Source organism: Phallusia mammillata, chromosome 7 (assembly GCF_965637545.1).
Source record: "Phallusia mammillata chromosome 7, kaPhaMamm4.hap1.1, whole genome shotgun sequence".
NCBI classification, from domain to species: domain Eukaryota; kingdom Metazoa; phylum Chordata; class Ascidiacea; order Phlebobranchia; family Ascidiidae; genus Phallusia; species Phallusia mammillata.
In genome coordinates, this window is record NC_137258.1 from 17,987,981 (window position 1) to 18,005,333 (window position 17,353).

The 17,353-nt window shown below is 36.8% G+C and overlaps 5 protein-coding genes across 6 annotated transcripts; 2 read left to right on the top strand and 3 right to left on the bottom strand.

Annotated features, from left to right (window-relative positions):
* Positions 1-853: 853 nt before the first annotated feature.
* LOC145238662 (uncharacterized) lies at positions 854-2,550 on the bottom strand. Its single transcript, XM_080101900.1, has 2 exons — positions 2,049-2,550; positions 854-1,974 (listed from the first exon to the last, which is right to left on the bottom strand). The coding sequence occupies exons 1-2, from the start codon at positions 2,414-2,416 to the stop codon at positions 1,752-1,754; spliced, it is 591 nt and encodes a 196-aa protein (XP_079958026.1). The 5' UTR covers positions 2,417-2,550; the 3' UTR covers positions 854-1,751.
* A 1,155-nt stretch (positions 2,551-3,705) lies between these two features.
* Positions 3,706-6,980, bottom strand: LOC145202700 (cysteine-rich hydrophobic domain-containing protein 2-like). Its single transcript, XM_080075732.1, has 5 exons — positions 6,825-6,980; positions 6,414-6,468; positions 6,026-6,238; positions 5,758-5,817; positions 3,706-5,464 (listed from the first exon to the last, which is right to left on the bottom strand). The coding sequence occupies exons 1-5, from the start codon at positions 6,950-6,952 to the stop codon at positions 5,414-5,416; spliced, it is 507 nt and encodes a 168-aa protein (XP_079931858.1). The 5' UTR covers positions 6,953-6,980; the 3' UTR covers positions 3,706-5,413.
* Positions 6,981-7,040: 60 nt separating this feature from the next.
* On the bottom strand, positions 7,041-7,937 carry LOC145202699 (COMM domain-containing protein 2-like). Its single transcript, XM_080075731.1, has one exon. It carries the CDS (start codon positions 7,895-7,897, stop codon positions 7,298-7,300), a length of 600 nt encoding a protein of 199 aa, XP_079931857.1. The 5' UTR covers positions 7,898-7,937; the 3' UTR covers positions 7,041-7,297.
* A 1,054-nt stretch (positions 7,938-8,991) lies between these two features.
* Positions 8,992-14,256, top strand: LOC145202698 (uncharacterized). Of its 2 annotated transcripts, XM_080075729.1 has the most exons (6): positions 8,992-9,293; positions 9,357-9,427; positions 11,628-11,933; positions 12,352-12,473; positions 12,989-13,118; positions 13,555-14,256. In XM_080075729.1, the coding sequence occupies exons 1-6, from the start codon at positions 9,285-9,287 to the stop codon at positions 13,805-13,807; spliced, it is 891 nt and encodes a 296-aa protein (XP_079931855.1). In that variant the 5' UTR covers positions 8,992-9,284; the 3' UTR covers positions 13,808-14,256. The 2 variants fall into 2 exon arrangements, with proteins under 2 accessions (XP_079931855.1, XP_079931856.1); XM_080075730.1 differs by lacking the exons at positions 8,992-9,293; positions 9,357-9,427 and adding an exon at positions 10,294-10,404.
* Positions 14,257-15,623: 1,367 nt separating this feature from the next.
* LOC145202702 (cytochrome b-c1 complex subunit 8-like) lies at positions 15,624-17,278 on the top strand. The gene is made up of 2 exons (XM_080075734.1): positions 15,624-15,862; positions 17,121-17,278. The coding sequence occupies exons 1-2, from the start codon at positions 15,685-15,687 to the stop codon at positions 17,213-17,215; spliced, it is 273 nt and encodes a 90-aa protein (XP_079931860.1). The 5' UTR covers positions 15,624-15,684; the 3' UTR covers positions 17,216-17,278.
* Positions 17,279-17,353: the final 75 nt, after the last annotated feature.

A 17,353-nucleotide genomic window follows, 5' to 3' on the forward strand; every position in this document is an offset into this window, starting at 1 on the left:
CAAACATTAGAGCAAAATTTAGACAAATCGGAATCTGTCATATCAATTAATTTCTTTCAATGATAATCATTGCCCCAGTGGTTCCAAAGCTTTATTGACGAATTCCTTACTTAGCAATTCAAAACATGATTAATCCTTTCCAATAGACAGACTACATAGTAGAAGCTAAACCATACAACGATTATTTTAAGTTGTCTAAAGTCTTTAATCAACTTCACAGGTTTTATTGCCCAAGTTGAATTGTCTATTTACAAATCACGTGTACAAATTAAAGTGAATCCTCCACTCAAGTTTTAAATTTCCTCTCTTGGAAGTAATTCCTCCCCATTTGGGAAACTCTGCAATAACTTATTTGCAAAACATCAGGAAAGTCGTTCACCTACATTTTTGGGGGTTTTTAGGCCCACTAGTTTTAGTCCATTGTCGCCATCAAGTGGTTATTTTTGTCGTTCGGTTAAAGTTTTTGTCACGTTTGTTTTTTGATCAGAACTTGACCGAATGGTCCGGCGCGCCTGACCCACATACAGACATAAAAAACCTTGATGGGGATTCGTCCCCGGGAGTGTCTTGGGTTGAACCCGGTAAAAAAAGGGTATCCCGTTGTGCCAAAGAGTCAAAATGCCAAAAGATTTAAAATTGTATGTTTTTATAGGAACATGGTTTTGACGTCGCTTCAAATGCCATTCTAGTATTGCTAAATTATGTTTTAAGCACACATTTCTTTGAAAGTAGAGACGCGCCAAACGGGCTATAAAATCGAATATAAAAATTATTTTGTCTACAAGGCAAACAGAGGTGTTACACAGCACAATAGTTGTTTTTCATTATCATTTTATGATTTCCAGCCCGCCTATGAATAACTGACTTCTTGCCTGGAGGGGGAAAAAAACGAGAATGTTTTAAATATGATAATATATGACATGATTTTAAGCAGCAAAGGCACGTTTTACGCTTGAATTTTGTGTTCGTAAAAAAATGGTTTATGACAACCAGATGTGCGTTCTGTGGCACTACAAAACAGGGGGGAAATGACTGGTTGTTTATCAAGTGTTTTTTTAACGGCATGTGTGGTACTTACTTTAACACACACACCAATTAACAGCAGTAGGTTCTTAACCTTTTTCCTTGCTGCACCCCTTTCGAATCACCAACCAATTTTCGACCCCCCTTCTGTTTTTGTATTTGTATCGAATATACCCAACCAACCTTAATGATTCAGCATCCCCGCACCCCAGGAACCCTCGGGGGTGCGTGTACCCCTGGTTAAGAACCCCTGAATTAACACAAGCAGTATATTCTAGCAAGCAGCGTATTCGTGGCTTTAAATCAATCAAATAGCCTACCAAATACACAGCTCAGTTTATTTCAGTTTTCTTGTTTCATACATGTATCGTGTTGCAGCTTGCTGAATAGAAATTTTACTTGGGCTTAACAAAGCGATGGCTCTCGCAATAGTTGTGTGTGAAAGCTTTAAGAATTTTTGCTTAGTTATTAACAAGTAGTTTCAAAATTCTGGCCAACGAACAATTGTGAATTATTTGCTTTTTCGGTTAGTAGTGCGGGAGATTGATTTGCAAAAAATTTGCACACAAAAGACGAATCAAAAAATATGACAGTAATGAGTAAAAATGTGTTTTAAGACAGGAATCTATACGAAAAATTACTGTATGTAAGCATAACCCTTTCACCCCATTTAAGCAGCATATTTTATCACTTTGAACTTATGTACAAATGTTATACCTGTTCGTTTCCTATGTTTTGAACAGAGATGCGATAAACAAGCCAACGCAAAAAAGCGCAACAATCAGTACGCCACAAACTCCTATTGAATCATCTTGTCTGCGTGCAGGTGGTTGACTGTTTGTATGATAATGCCTATTGCTATGACTTCTATAGGAACTCGTCATTCTGTTTACATTGCTTGCATTCTGCCAATAGGGATTGTGCCTAATGGAATCGGTTTCCAGTCTTGAACTGTCGAAGGCGTATTTCCAATTAAAACAAATAATCACAAAATCAAAGTAACGGTAAACAAAGTTACAAAATACCTGTTATAGGTGCTTTCGAAGGTGTGTGGCAAAGTCTTGTCGTATCTTACTTTAACCTCCCGTCCATCGTTGTTAGTCGTCATTCTTTCGTCCCATATATCATCAACATAACGAACACGAATTTTCTTTATTTTGCCTCTTTTTTGTAATACTTTGAACACGTAGAGACGACGGTTGTCCGAGCTATAATACTTGTTGTCTTTTTTCGTGACATGTATTAGCGGAATTTTAGAAACTTGGATGATTCCGCGGTCGGTGTCTTCTATCAAGTCGTTAACCAAGCCGCCATCTTTAAAATACTTCCCGATTGAATCCTGGCTAAATCGTATCGCGGAAGGCTCAAGTTCCAGGATATAAGGTCGCGGCATAATAAACGTTGTCAAATTCAGCTACAAAGACTTTTATCTACACCTGATACGTGTATTTCACTTCACCAAAGTGGTCTCCCTCAAATCAATGCTCTTATTTCTTTAATTTTTTGCTCACACTTAAAGCAGACAAACATACATTACTGGTTGTTGGCACATCTAGCGCTTATAGACGCGAAAGCCAAGTTCTCGCCTAGGGGATTTACCTAATTTGTAAGCACGTGACTTCCTTCATATCTTATTTTTGTCAAATGGTAGAGCTACTAACACAGGAATTCACAGCACACACGATTTTCTGAATACCGATGCAGGGCGTAAAGACCGCAGCTATTTAAAAACACACAGTGAAACTGGGATAGGGTTGGGGACTAAATTTAACATAAACAACTAGGTTTTTAGGTTAATTTTATTGTTATTATTATTATACAACCTCGGACTAACCCTAATAGCCCTAACCGCGAGCATTTTTTCAACAAACTGCATTTAAAAAAATTGAGTGCGCTACCTACCGGAATTTAGTAAACCTGTGTGCAGTGAGTTCCTGTGTTAGTAGTTTTACCTTTTCTGACAGGCCCGAGCCAAGTGCCACGTTTTCCCATTTAAACCTGATTTATAGGCGTTTGCTCGGTACTTTTATTTCCCTCGGTTTGGCATGTACACATATTAGAGCAAAATCAGCACAAATCGGAATCTGTTACATCAATTGGTTTCTTTTAATGATAACAATTTGGCTAAGTGGTTCCCAACTTTTATCGACGAATTCCTTACGTAATACTTCAATATTTTAATCCTCTCCAACAGACTACATAGTAAGATGCTAAACTATGCAAAGATCATTTAAAATTGGGTCTTTTTTCTTTCATCATCTTCACAGATCTTATTGCCAGAGTTGCGTTGTCTATTTCCAAACCACATGAAAAAATTAAAGCGATTCCTCCCTTCAAGTTGCATTAGCCTATTTGCAAAACATTACACAAGTCTTTCACCCCTATTTTTGAGATCAATATACTCTCTAGTTTCTGTCCGTTGACCTCTCAGGTGGTCACACTGTTGAAGTTTTTTTCAGCGGTTAACGTTTGCTTTTTAATCAAGAGTTACCCCGTTGTGGCTACAAAGGGTCAAATGCTGAAGGACCTGGATTTTTTTGCTTCGCTTTTTTTGCCGATCTAGTTTTGCTTGATTTGATGAAAACTAAAAAAATCCTGTTTGGCGTCAAAACAAGTGTTCCATAGCAATAATACGTTACTTTTACTCAACTCCAACCCGTAAGTATGCTCTAAAAGACAACATAACAACTTTTTTGTTTATTGTAAATCGCGAAGGACTCGGTAGAAAAACATATTGACATTACAAGCATTATTGGACGGAAGATAAAAAGTACGGATGGAAAAACAAATAGGTCCAATTAAGGGTTGATAAACTTCACATGAAACGCAATTGCCAAGTCAAAAGAGTCGTTGGAAAGGCTGTATCAATTTCTGTCTGAAAAAATGAAATGAAACTTTGCTTAACTTGTTTAAACTATGTCAACAGTTACTGTGTAAAAAACTGCTGATCCAAAAAGTGCCCGGGAAAATTGCATTGCCCTCAAAAGATAGCTATTGGTTTGTTTTGGCAAACGGAAGGTCTACTACCGACGATTTGGTTTAAACTAGTGTCCGCCTTTTGGTTTAATGCGACTTTTTAAAACATGTAGTTGGAATCACATGTTTCGTTAACCGAGTGTTTTTCATGAAACTAACATTGAACGAACCTAAAAAGTAAAAGAAAATGCGTGCTGTTTACAAGCAAAAAAGCGGCAATAAATAACGACCAAAGACAAACAAGAAGAAGGTAACATGACGAAGTGGAAAACTTAGCCGCTGAGGATATTTTAGGCTCGTTGAGACGCTGTAGTCGCGTGAAAAGCGAAAGAAGAATCGACGGAATATTAGGAACAGTTGAACCGCTGCGTGGGTTTCTTTTAGCACAAAGAACAAAAATATTTTTGCGACCAACGAGGTGAACGTGATGACCCAAAAGTGCACATGATAGAAAATCGCTGAAATCAACTTTTGCTGGACTACAGTTGGCAACTGAATATTACAGTGAGAACCCAACTTCACTTTTGCAAAGTTTATTAAACAATCCGGATTCGGCGTATAAAATTTACCGTTAACTTCAACTAAAGCTTTGACCGAAGATACAGTATCGTTGCGGTGCATTGTGGGAAAACATTTTTTCTTATTTGCGTCTTATATTTTTTTACCGCTCCTAAATCGCTCTAGGTAGTTTCGCCATTCCGGTATTCCCTCTTATAAGAAAATGATAATAAAAAAGCAAATGTTTCGGACTCTAAAAACAGTCAACACGAAGTACTAAAAACCAGGAGGTATAGTATTTCGTATACACAGGCAGCGTCAAACCCTAAAATCTGCAAACAACAGTTTCAACCCCCACTTGTTTTTACTGTTTCACTTGTTTGATTTTACACCGGTTCTCCTATCCTTAACCTTCGTTGGTTGCAGATTATAGAGACTGACGATGCCTGTTTAGGCGAAATATCTCTCTCTTTCGGCTTTTACAACTTCGAGTTAAGTGATTTTGAGTTAGTGAAGCATTTGCCCCTTTAGTATCATTTATTGAAACAGCAGTGTGAGTGATCGTTGACATTAACATGCCTACTAATACAGGGAAAGATCCTGTGAAAAGCAATTATGTTTACTTGTAAGAAAGGTCTTATATACTGCTTGGTCACAAAATTCGTTGCAAGTCAGTTCACCCGCACCAATGGCAGTGTTATCGTGTATCATCTCGTTGTGCGTTATAGGACTTTGGCAAAAGTAATATGAATTTCTGGAAGCTGGACTGAAAACAAAAACAATCGCTCCCCGTTGAACCACAAATAGTTCATCAAATTGTGATTAGAATCGCAGATCGTTAAGCCACGACTGCGCCAGACGACATCTGGAAAGGTCCACGATTAGCCTTCTTTTTGAGACTATTAGCGTAGACGTATCAGTCCGGTCGATATACGGGCAACTTGGGAATGAACTCAATCAAAAGAACCTGGCAATGCAACATTGGTTTCAATGCCAACATAAAATGCTTACCTACAGAACCACTAGGGTGTAAATCTGTTGAGTTTGCTGACACAGCAAAAAACAACAACACAATACTAACCATATAAACATAGTTGTTTTATATTTAATGAAGTATTAAATAAGGGACATAAATACAATTACAGCATAAGAACAAGGCCAAGAGCTTGTATTGGAATGGTTTTTGGAATATATACTGTAGAAAAGGTAGACCCATTAAATTTAAAAAACAAATTGTTATGCAAGTTGTACTGTACTTACATATTCCTGCATGTTGCTATTTGTCGGTTTTAGCTTGGCTAATTTCCAATGTAATCCCAACTGTGTGTTATAACAAAAGATTAAAGTTCAGGCATAAAAGACTAAAAAAAGGATTTCATATATTGGTCTAGCAAAAAGTATGAAAGTTTCTCTTACATTTGATAAGTATTTAAAGTTTTTTTTAACACCAAGCTTAAACAAAATTCTTTGGTTTAATTATTTTACCAAGAGTTTTTTTTTGTCATTGCACCATTGCATTTACACATACCTTGTGATAAAGTTGTCTGTTTTCCCAATCTAAAGCTTTAGCTAAGGTTCGTTTTGTTCGCTTGTTCATGCATACCACAGGCCATGCTGAACAGCCCACTGTACAACAACAACACAAACATCCGAACAACAGCCAATTTAGGTTCATGGAAACCATCTTTCCCAGTCTTCTGTTTATCCGACAAATTGTGGCATTAAATTCCTCTGGGGCGATCTTTAAAAAATGTTTTTATTCAGTATGTTAATGTATCCTTGGCTATAATGCTTGAATAAATGCCAACCAAACTTTAATAAACATGACATTGAACTTTATGCAACATATTGATTTTTTTTGCCATGGTAAAACTTCCAATGGGAATTAAAAACCAGCAGAGAGGGAAACACTTTACCTTTCCAATTAAAGGGGCAGGAAACTCATCATTGAATTTGTTGCACATTCCAAACCTTTAAAACAAAACCAGACAAAACATAAATATTTGTAAATGCTTGCATTGTTAACCAGTTACAGAAAAAAAAAACACCATACAAAAATATAAATTAGACAATAAAAACAGCATCAAACTTCAATCAAAAACATATAAACAGAGTTATTTGATTTTCTGCATTTTCATCCAAAAATTTTACATTCAAATATGACTTGATCATTAAAACAGTTATACATGTGACAATAGATTGTCTTAACTTTCTTCCATGAAAGTTCAACAGTAGGCAACCTTTTTATTTATTATATATAACACCTCGTGGTTGCCTAAAATATTATCTAACCAACCATTAATGTGACTTTACTCATAAAAACTTACACTGTTATGTGCCCAGAGCCTTGTACAGTGATTGGGTCTGGTACACGGACCAAAGGCTCTTCATATGTTTGTTCAATCTCACCCGCATCTTCTGTGACAATTTCATAGAAGTTGTCTTGTTCTTCCATTGGTTTTACCAATAGGTATAACACACAGCTTACAATGGTAGGCTTTCAATCAGAGATACTTTTAAATATAATATTGTTACAGAAGTCACTAAAATGGACAAAAACCAATGATTGATTGGGCATTTGTTAGGTGAGAAATCATACTGCACCAAAGCACAACAGTTACATATAGTTTGCAAGTAAAAAATGACAATAATTGAAAAAATATGATCCTTGCAACAAAGCAAGGTACATTGTTATGCATAACAAATTCAAATGCAGGAAATCAAGTAAAGGATAATAATATTAAAATGTGAATATTATAAATGAACAAACATTACTAAAAACTGAAATCAATGAAACCTATTACTGTATTGTTCTGACAATTCTTCGCACATGATTAGATTTTAGTTCTTCCAAAGCCTCTTCAAGAACCCTGGTTGTATGTATTAAGTTCATAGGATCAGTTTGCATAACTTTCATTTCACTCTTTTCACCATCTGTGATGTGAAACTTGAGCAACACATTTGGGGTTAACTGCTGGTGTAAAGAGCGAGTGGCAAGCCTTACATCCAAACGCCATTCTAGGTCTTCATATACTGGTAATGATGGAGCACATTGAGCAAGAATGTGGCGTGTATCTTTGCTGCAGTCAGAATACAGTTTGTTTAAGGTTTCAGCATTGGTGTTGCTGAACTCTAAAGCAATGAGGGAATCATAAAAATCAGTTCCTTCCAGCCCATTTTTAGATGCTTCAGAGAACAATTTCATCAGCCCAATGACAGCTCTTTCAATGATTCCCACATCTACTTCCAGCTTTTGGGCAGCTGCTTTAAATATCTTCCGATTAATTCCATTGGCAAGGAATTGTAGGGAAATAGAACCAAACTCCTGGACAAGGTGGTCTTCTGCATCACGCAAAAATTCTAGATGCTGTAGATTTTCAGGAGATAACCTTAGGAACATTTTGACCCTAATAGTATCCTACTAAACAAAAACGATAAGTTTAGTATTCTACAGTTTATGACAGCGACACAAAGTTAGGCTTAATTAAAACATAACTTTTCTTGAAAAAGAACAAGCAATACAAAATTAGTTCCTTTGGTAATGCAAACAAACAAGCTTCAATTGCTGACCAAAAAACTGTTTTGCGAAAAATAAAAGTTTTGTTAAATAAACCACGACGCTCTTTGAATCGTGACTGTAACAGAACGTTCAATACATCCGAAGTAACAAGGACAAAATGTTTCAACTGAAACTTCGACAAAAAGAGAAAGTAACAGAAAACTTAAGTATTAAACATTTACGTAGCCACTACAAGTAATAGCATGTCCGATAATTAAAAAGTGGATTTTTATATTTGGGTTGTCGCAAACGAGTAGTTCTAATTACAGAAAAAAAATAATTGGCGACAATAGTAGAAGTATTTATCTTTCCGATGATAAAAAGTGTTCCTACGTAATCGTTCACCATCGTCATAGAAATCTAACCAACAAGAGTATTCTCATGAGTAAACTATGATTTCACATGCGATCAGACTAAACTAGAATTAAGTTGTATAACATACAACAAGCCCACACGAGACCAGTTTCAAACCAAACCAACAAGGTTTTAGGTGCTTTATAGTTTAAATTAAATTGTTTAAATTGTTATGTTATATACGTCATTTAGACAGGAATAAACCTTCGATTTTGATGTAATTTTGGTTTTAATTAGGACGCTTTTTTAAACCAATTTCATATGTTGTACTTGAAACAACCAGGTTGGTTAGAGCTTCTCGGTGCAGTAGGCGTCAAGCGTTTTCAAATTTCAATTTATGCGTGTAAATTACAACAACAACACAAGTATCACTCAATGCTTCACCCGTTATTCAAGTTGGAAACAGGGGCCAATTACAAGTGTCTCTTAAACGCGGGATTTTTTGTCAAGAGAGCCCTCGAGCTTGTCACGAAGCAATCAAACAATCAATGAAATACTGGTTTGGGGCAAAACACAAACAAATTCAAAACACGAGTCGACTCACGGGGTCGCTGCAACAGTATTGGCCTAATGCCGTCGTGAGCAATGCAGAGTTGGAAAACATGAAAATGACTTGCAAGGTTGTGTTGACCAGGCTGTAAATTTAACTGTGTCATAAACTCTTTGTTGAATGTTTAAGTAGGAGCGACTTTGCGGAACTATTGTTTGAACTTTTGATACAGCATAAGTTAGTTGAGGGGGGTTTAGCTGTAGGCTTTAATAGTTTTAATATGTGAATACCAATGAATTAATTGTTTGAATAAGTGCATAGAGCCTACTTCTATAACAGAGGCGAAAACTTAAGTATAAAGGCATTTGAAAAGTCTGTTAACTGATGTGTACGGTAAGCAATGTGTTATTTCTCAATCATCATAAAATGGTACACAAAAACATCTTTTTACCTTAGTACAACACGATGAACAGACGGGAGCTGACACAAGATGAGACGTTAAGACGAAGATTCGTAAAAAACAGAAGGTATTAATTAAGACAATTGAAATTTGTGTGGTCTTAAGTTGGGAATCTCACTACTGATTTAACGCAAAAAAAAATGTTGTACAATTAAGTAAAACTACAGAATACTTCTTTGGAGAACAATGTTGATGTATACACAACTGTTGCCAGTATAAATATGATTAGAAACAGTCGAGCTTTTTCGTGTTTTATGGTTGCAAAAAAAAGTTATGTGCAAAAAAGCATGCCCGTCGCTTTTTTACAACATGGGCAAATATTTTATTACAAAAAGTTTCAATCATTCGGTAGATGCAACCTAAAATGTCTCTTATGTGGTAAGTTACTGTTTAAAAACCAAGTTACTGTTTTAGAGCTTTAACGTTTCCTTTTAAGTTTAAAACACAAGCGACTCCAAAGCACCCAAAGTTGTTGATGTCCCGCCCCCAGCCACGCCTACTTTAATTTTCTGCACTTCTCCGGCGCTTGTTAGGCAGTTTTCCACCAGATCAACTTACATGTTTTCTAATACCAACGCTTGTTTTGCGCACAATGAAATTATCGCACAAACTTGATTTCGGCACAAAAGGGGACCGGCGGGGCGCGTTTGTTTTCCGATGTACCTTCATCAGAAATGGGCGGGCAACTTTGCAAGCAGAACAACACATGCTAGGAAAGGGACTAGAATTGACCTCTTGAAGGCTAAATCGTTAGCCCACGAATAAATATTTCTACTGTGGGACTTCACATACATAAATCCGAAGTATGAAAGAAAATTAATTATTTGCGCAAATTAATTCAGTATAATAAACAGAATTTACAATCAGTTAAGTTAATTTGTTTCATGCTTGGACACAGTATAGTATGGAAAGCCTACTGAATAAAATGTGAGTCTGAGATTGTGGCTGTATATCTGTGAGCATTATGGTGATAAATATTACCAACAACGCAATCGAGTGGCGAAAATACCGGAAGAAATTGGAAAAGGACCTATTTAAAATCAGGTAATGTAATAAGCATGCTCTATCACCTAAAATATTTATAAAAACGCAAACAGCCGCGCCACCGAAATCTGGCTAAAACGATACACTGCATGGGTGGTTTTTAATGAGAAAAGCAAATCTTAGTCCTATTTGCGTCATTTTAAAATGAGCGCCATTCCCATTGTAATGAGTGACATTCTGGGTGACCCTTTAGTCTTGTTAATATCAGTAGGGCTACATCGCATCGGTGTAATGTTCCATGCCAGAGTATGTAGCCTAGCCATCGCGGGAGTGTCGTGTTTCTAAAACACTTTTAACATTGTACGAGCAGTGGAAAACGGCTGTCAACCGCGCGATCGCATTGTCGATTTGATTGTGGTATCGCTGGCGTAACATCGTTTTGACTTGCAAGAAAACATGTTAGCACAATGAGTGGACCGTTTACGGCAATAAGGTACGTGTTTAACGATTCGCTGAACCGCTTCCACTCAACATGGTCAACGCTTTTAATCAATACAGTTCATGTAATTATCGTACAAAATTGTTGCATGACTATACAGCAGGAGTCTTAGAGGAACAGCTGGCTTTGAATTAAAGTTTGGTTGTTGTCGGTTTTAACAGGTCGCATTTTAGACATTACTTAGCTGACGGTTTCAGCACACTCAAATCAGTTGGTGTATTTCTTATTCTTTCTTATTGAATTACCCAGACTGATTTGAGTGTGTTGAAATTGTCAGGCAAGTAATGTTAATATATGTAACTGGAACCGTCTGTTGAGCATCCGTGGATCAGGACGATTTCAATATTAGTGCTAACGCTTTTATTCATAGTTTATACCGTACAAAATCGTTGCCTCGGAATACAGCAGGAGTCTTAGGGAAACAGCTGCCTAAATATACCCTGCCATTACGTTCCACGCAGTTCTTAATTTATTAAAATACAGTTTGTAGTTAGGTATTTTCAGAGTACAATATAGTTTTGAAATGTTGGAGTTGGATATGCGTAAGAGCCAGGGCGAAGACAATGAATTTTTACTATAAAGTTGCCAATTTTCCCACTTACGGTAAAGAGATTGTTTGTGCTACCCCTTACGACAGACCTGCAAGGTAGAATGTATTTAAAAGTTGTGCTGTACAATTGTAAGTTTCGCCTGTTTCGCTGGCCTGTAAGATTACGTTTTCAAACGCCAAAAATATAGAGTGTTATGAAACATTTGGACGAAATCAAATTCAAACCGTTTTCAGATGGCACCAGTCTCGCTCGGTGCAACAAATCCCTCGCATTACTCGGACTCAGGGATCGCCGACCAAAGCAAGTTTTGCGGCGTCTAGGGGCTCTAGACGCCGGCCGTTGCTTCAAACCCGCTCCGGGGCCAATCAGGAATGGGCTCCAGACACTCTAAGCGACCCTGATGCGATCCATGCTTCGGCAGCAACCCCGTATCGTCTTCCGCGACTTTTGGACGGAGACATTGTCAATGCAAAGCCGAAAGATTATGTTTATAAGCAACCTCTGACAGCTTCTCATTTTCTTCTACGCAAAGACCCGATGTAAGTGCCACTTTTCGTCTCATCTTTTAGCATTACAAGTTTTTTTTATTTGGAGTCATTTTTATTCAGCTATCATTGCGTGCAAAACAAAAATTTAAATAATACACAGCATTAACATTGTTCAACTTGATGATATTGCAGAAAGTTAACCTTGGTGCAACAACTTCACGCACGTTTTTGTCACGCCGTGATCTTTTTTAGTTTATATTGTTGAATTTTGCGCATATGGAGACTTGTGCCAACTATAAGTTTTATTGCTTAAAGTTATAAATTTCAAAAAAGATGAAAAAACGTAGTAAAGGATTTCATAGAAACTGCCTAATTAGGATTAAGGTCAAATCCTAACTCTTAAGGCATTACAACTTAATCTGACAAACGTCCTGGGTTTAACTCTTATGATACAATGTTCAAATGACAGGACGTCAACACCGGTCCCGGAATGCACGAGTCCCGATCTTCGCATTAAGCCCAACAGCACGAAATGTCGACCCATCACCCAGGGAATGCAGACACACATTCTCTACCAGACATGGCCACAGGGTGAGGTTCAAAATTTAAACGGACCAAAACAAGGAGTCTGTTAAAAATCCTTACACTTTTGCTACGTTTTTTCTTTCGATATTAAACTTTCATTTAGTCGACCTTTGGTTTGTATTGGGTCACTTATAGTAGCGGGACTGATAGAATTTTGCAACAGACAAGGTCGCTAAATTCCGATAGGTGACGTGAAGAGCACAGTCATTTAAATGAACACTGAACCTTGGTTAGGGTAAGCAACGAATGTAACGTTAGAAACTAAGTTTATAAGTTAAGTTTGTGGTTATTTTTATTATTAACTCTCACCCGAACCATAAAGGCCTAACTGTCACTATTTTTACAGAATTTGCTTTTAACTATTTTGAAATGCTTTTTGCGCCACCTATCAATATTTCGCAAAGTTGTGGGGACTTAACGTTAGTAGAATTTCCTTTACAGTAAAGATTGCGCTCGTCACCTTTTGTACAATAATGACATCCTCAATTTTGTTTGCGTTTACTATGCACATCCTGTGTTAGGTGGTGCAAAAATGCATCGTTTGCTTCCCCGCATCAGCAAACCTGGTGGAGTAATCGTTTTAACCGACAGTCACTCGACCGAACCCAAAACTCCGCCTCAATCTGAAGTCGAGTATCATCTTCTTCCAACGTAAGTCTTAAAATGAAAAAGTAAAATTAGATGTAATAGATTATAGCAGTGGTTCTCAAACTTTTTTTTGTTGCGACGCCTCTGGAAAAGTTTACAGGACATGCGACGCACCAGCAAATAAAAGTTAATGAGGAAACTTATTATTAAAGTTGTGTTTATTGATACAACCACGGAAGCCACGAAACAGAACTAATCGGAAAATTGAAACGACGCACCAGGGCGTCGCGACGCACAGTTTGATAACTGCTGGATTATAGAATAAACGCGGTGCTAAACAAGAAGTTTAGCATTGAATAAATGTTATTCTAACATTTTGCGTTAAAACATTGCTTTAATACAAATTAATTTCGGTTATTTAAGCAACTAGACGGCAACAAAAACCCACGCAAAACAAAATAAATCACTTGGTTCTATTTATGTTTTAACCTTTTTATAGGTTACCAGTCCATGCACCAGCAGCTAAACTGCGCATAGACAACTCATCACCCCGTCAACACGTTCACCATGAACCAAGCAGCGAGCGCAAGCTATCATGGCAACTTTCACCGTATTCAAATAAAAACTTCGATCGACAAGGCCTCGGCCCAAACCAAGGACCCTTTTCAAGGGAAATGCCAATCAAATGCACCCCGCCTAATAACTGGCTGCGCATGAAAATCCAGCGGCCACGAGTTGTTATTACAAAGTGAATTAAAAAAGGACCAGTGCTTGAGTTTAAAGCACAATGTAGGGCTCCAAGCTGCCAAGCGGTACATGAAAGAGCTGCGTTTTTGGTTGTCATTTTGTCAAGTGTAAATATTTATTTTTGCTCTGCCGGTTTGAATGTGCGTTGTGGAGTTTTGGCCTACGTACTTGTTAGTCTTAGAGCCAAAGTCTTTATTTTCCGTTTGCATTCATGTTATTTTTTGTTTTTGCACGACTTTTAATTCCAGGATTCTGTTTGTTGCATGCGTAACGATGGGTGTTGGAAAGAAAAGTTAGTTTTTCACGAAAAGTAACCTGCTTACACTTAAGTTATTTTACAACAGAGTCCTTTACTTCTACACAATAGATAAGTTGTGCACTGGAAAACATTTTTTGTGGATTTACGCACTTTAAAACAGCATCGTTATATTTAATAAACTTTTTTTTTCCTCTGTGGCCGCGAACCAAAGTTCAAGTTTATGCTAAACCGTTATTACTGGTCAAAAACTTTGCTAAAGTCATCCAACGTTTATTTACGATACATGGAATGGATGTTCAATTTGCCAGGCAAAACACACAGCAAAAGAATGTGTGGCGCAAGAAAGGGACAAAAATTCGGCCGAAGTCTCCTACTGATGTTCACGAGAACTGTAATAAAATTGTCGTTGTAAACAAAAAATGCAACTAAAATTAGGGAAAATTGAAAGGTTTTAGAAATTTACAGAAATAAATTGAAAACATATATTAAGCGTTTTAACATATTTTGGAAGCACTTTAGCACGTACCTAATGTTTGTGTCATAGAAGTAAAAACAAGAATTTTGGGGATTTCTATGCGTTCTTATGAAGGTGGCTTCAATGTTGTACTTTTACATTAAGGTCAGTCTTGAAAAATCTCTCGATCACTGGCTTCACTGCACTGTGTTCTGAATCTGATTGTGAAGTGTGAACTGTGAGCGTATGTTTATTGTTTAGTGTTGTTGTCGTCTTTAAATTGTTGAACGTATGATGTATGTGAAAGGTTTAAGTTGTATAGTTAGGAAGCGAGCAAAAAGCCGAACAATACACGCTTTTAGCTACCACAGTTTTGTGGTTGTTATACTTCTTGTCCAGTATGGATAGTATGGCAGCTGCACACCCGAGACTATTTTTTTCAAGTTTGATTGCACACTTGAACAACCCCTCGAAAAAAGCCTTCGGCGAAAATTTTCTATTGTTTTCTTGCGTAATTGACAAAACATTAGGGGCGCTAAATAACTTCTGTTTTCCAGATTAGTTATGTTAACCAGTGGCGCAATTGCATTTGACAGTTATTTTGAGATTTTGTTAAATATTTGTAAATTTTTCTTGATGAGGTGCACACTTGACTGGTTTGTGCACACCCTAAAATTTCTTCTTGCACACTTGAACACTTGCAAATTCTTCGTGCACACCCGAGATCTCGGCCAAATGTGCCAGTGTGGCTTCTTGTACAGGCAATTTAGAAAAAAATCGATTAGAGTCGTGTGTTGTGTCTCTTTCAGTTCATCATTTAGTGATAAACTGGTTATAGCCATATTGTAATGGGTAATACGATGCAAAGCGAATATAACCTACTCCTTCCTGAATTCAAAAATTTAAACAGATAAAGGATTCAGAAAAAAAAGAATTATCAATTTGCTTTTAAAAGTTTTCTTGAAAATTATTGGTGAATTGGAAACAAAATATGCCACAAGACCAAAATATATTTTAAACCAATTTGTAAATTTGTGTAACTAAAAATTAGTAGAAGTGGTAAATTGAAATTAGGTTGATGTGGTGCATATTTGCTAAAGATTAACTTATGAAAAGTATTTTGTTTTAAACTGATATGATTTGTTTTAACCAGAATCTTATTTAAAACTATGAAGTTGACTAATGTTAAACACAGTGGTGGCTTCGGTCATTTGGGGGTCAAAATCATTAATCAAATCCATTACACCCTGTCCCCATTTGAGCAAAAGGCGACAAAAGGAGTCTTAACAAAAGGATTACCAAATGTCATGAGAAGGACAAAAGAAAAGTTCCTCATTGTGGCAATTCGTAAGTAGACAATGCCTCTTTGCTAGGTTTTCTATTAACAAACTATTTACACAACTCCAAAGTACACAAAATATTGGATTCCAAGCAGAGTTTCTTCTCGAGAAATCTCGAAAAAATCAAGTCTCGATTCTCGAGAAAAATAGCCACATTTCATCAACAAAAAGTAAATGCGACTCTCTTATTACGTGTATTTTTCGTTTCAACTCGCCTCTGGAACGCACTGGGCACATTACTTTCTTCTTTTTCTCCCAAAACAACGATTTTTAACTTGCGTTGCCACTAAACTCTCACCTTTCCCAAACAGCAGTCATGCCTGGTTGCATAAGATCTATAACAGTCGCTTTGGTTTTTGCTTGTTTGCTAGCGAACCACTACTTGCGATCGCTACTAGAAGCGAAAAAACGTACAATCGGATTTTGTTTGTTTGTTTTTGTCAGAAAATCGGCTCAAATAAAAATTTCAAGATTCTCGAGAAACGGATTTTTAATTTCTTGTTTCTCGAGAAACGAAAAAGTCGAGAAATAGAGGAACCGTAATTCCAAATTATTTTATTGTCATGAAGCAACCCTTAATGCGAACAACAAACTTGCTGGCTGATAATTTACAGGCCACACAAACATTTAATATTTGTACAATATACAGGTGTTAATTTTGTTGTTTTGCCACAGCAAGTGGGCTTCATATTCGATGTTGCAGGGTACAAGGGTTGCCTCCGGCTCCAAACATTTTTTAGATACTTCCGTTTATGTAGTAAAAATATGGACAATAATTTTAAAATACTAAAAAATTGCTTTTTAAAATATGCGTCTTAGGGATCCATCATACACCATGTCACGTTCCCGTTTTCATGGGTACGCAAAAGATTGGGACTGACTATGGAAGTTCCTTAACAGCTAACGCTTGTGTACTCTGATCGGCAGCAAACCTCTTCTTTTACATTTATTCACGTCCAACCACAACAAAAACAACACTCCAGCACTACTTCGCAGTTATCTCTATCTTCTTCTCTATGTTATGTTATATCTTTAGATGGGGGCACTTTATGTATCTTGCATTACAATGGTCGGGAAAAAGTCGTTAATTCGCTGTGACATTTACAGATAAAAAACCTGTTAATGAGTCGTTTATTTGGTAATTGGGCGTACTTTTTAACATCTATTCTGTTTTGTTTGTTGTACTGGTAGAGAACATAACCTAATCATTTAGACTTGTATTGTTATTGTTAAGTAGCTTAGTTACAATCTACAATTATTTACAGCTTTTTTCATCTATTATAACATCTATCGATGGGGAATCCAAGCACAATACAAACTGGATCGCAAAAACCCAAAGGATTATGAGAATGATGTTTAAATGCTCTACAAAATAAAATTGTTTTGACCTTGGATTGTTAATAAAACTCTTTATTTATAACCACTTGCATTTGTATTGTTTCTTATGTTGCTCCTAAGCACATAACAAATTGGTTACTAGATTTGTCACAATTCTGGC

Bases quoted from the DNA above. Each gene is read 5' to 3' on its own strand.
- LOC145202702 (XM_080075734.1), top strand. From the start codon at position 15,685: ATGAAGTTGACTAATGTTAAACACAGTGGTGGCTTCGGTCATTTGGGG. The intron at 15,863-17,120 runs GTAAGTAGACAA...AATTATTTACAG, and splicing joins GTTCCTCATTGTGGCAATTC to CTTTTTTCATCTATTATAAC.
- LOC145238662 (XM_080101900.1), bottom strand. From the start codon at position 2,416: ATGCCGCGACCTTATATCCTGGAACTTGAGCCTTCCGCGATACGATTT. The intron at 1,975-2,048 runs GTATTTTGTAAC...CGCCTTCGACAG, and splicing joins TTCGAAAGCACCTATAACAG to TTCAAGACTGGAAACCGATT.
- LOC145202698 (XM_080075729.1), top strand. The intron at 9,428-11,627 runs GTATTAATTAAG...AACCGTTTTCAG, and splicing joins AGATTCGTAAAAAACAGAAG to ATGGCACCAGTCTCGCTCGG. The intron at 13,119-13,554 runs GTAAGTCTTAAA...ACCTTTTTATAG, and splicing joins GAGTATCATCTTCTTCCAAC to GTTACCAGTCCATGCACCAG.
- LOC145202699 (XM_080075731.1), bottom strand. From the start codon at position 7,897: ATGTTCCTAAGGTTATCTCCTGAAAATCTACAGCATCTAGAATTTTTG.
- LOC145202700 (XM_080075732.1), bottom strand. From the start codon at position 6,952: ATGGAAGAACAAGACAACTTCTATGAAATTGTCACAGAAGATGCGGGT. The intron at 5,818-6,025 runs GTATGTGTAAAT...TATAACACACAG, and splicing joins ACAGACAACTTTATCACAAG to TTGGGATTACATTGGAAATT. The intron at 5,465-5,757 runs GTAAGTACAGTA...TTGCATTGCCAG, and splicing joins ATAGCAACATGCAGGAATAT to GTTCTTTTGATTGAGTTCAT.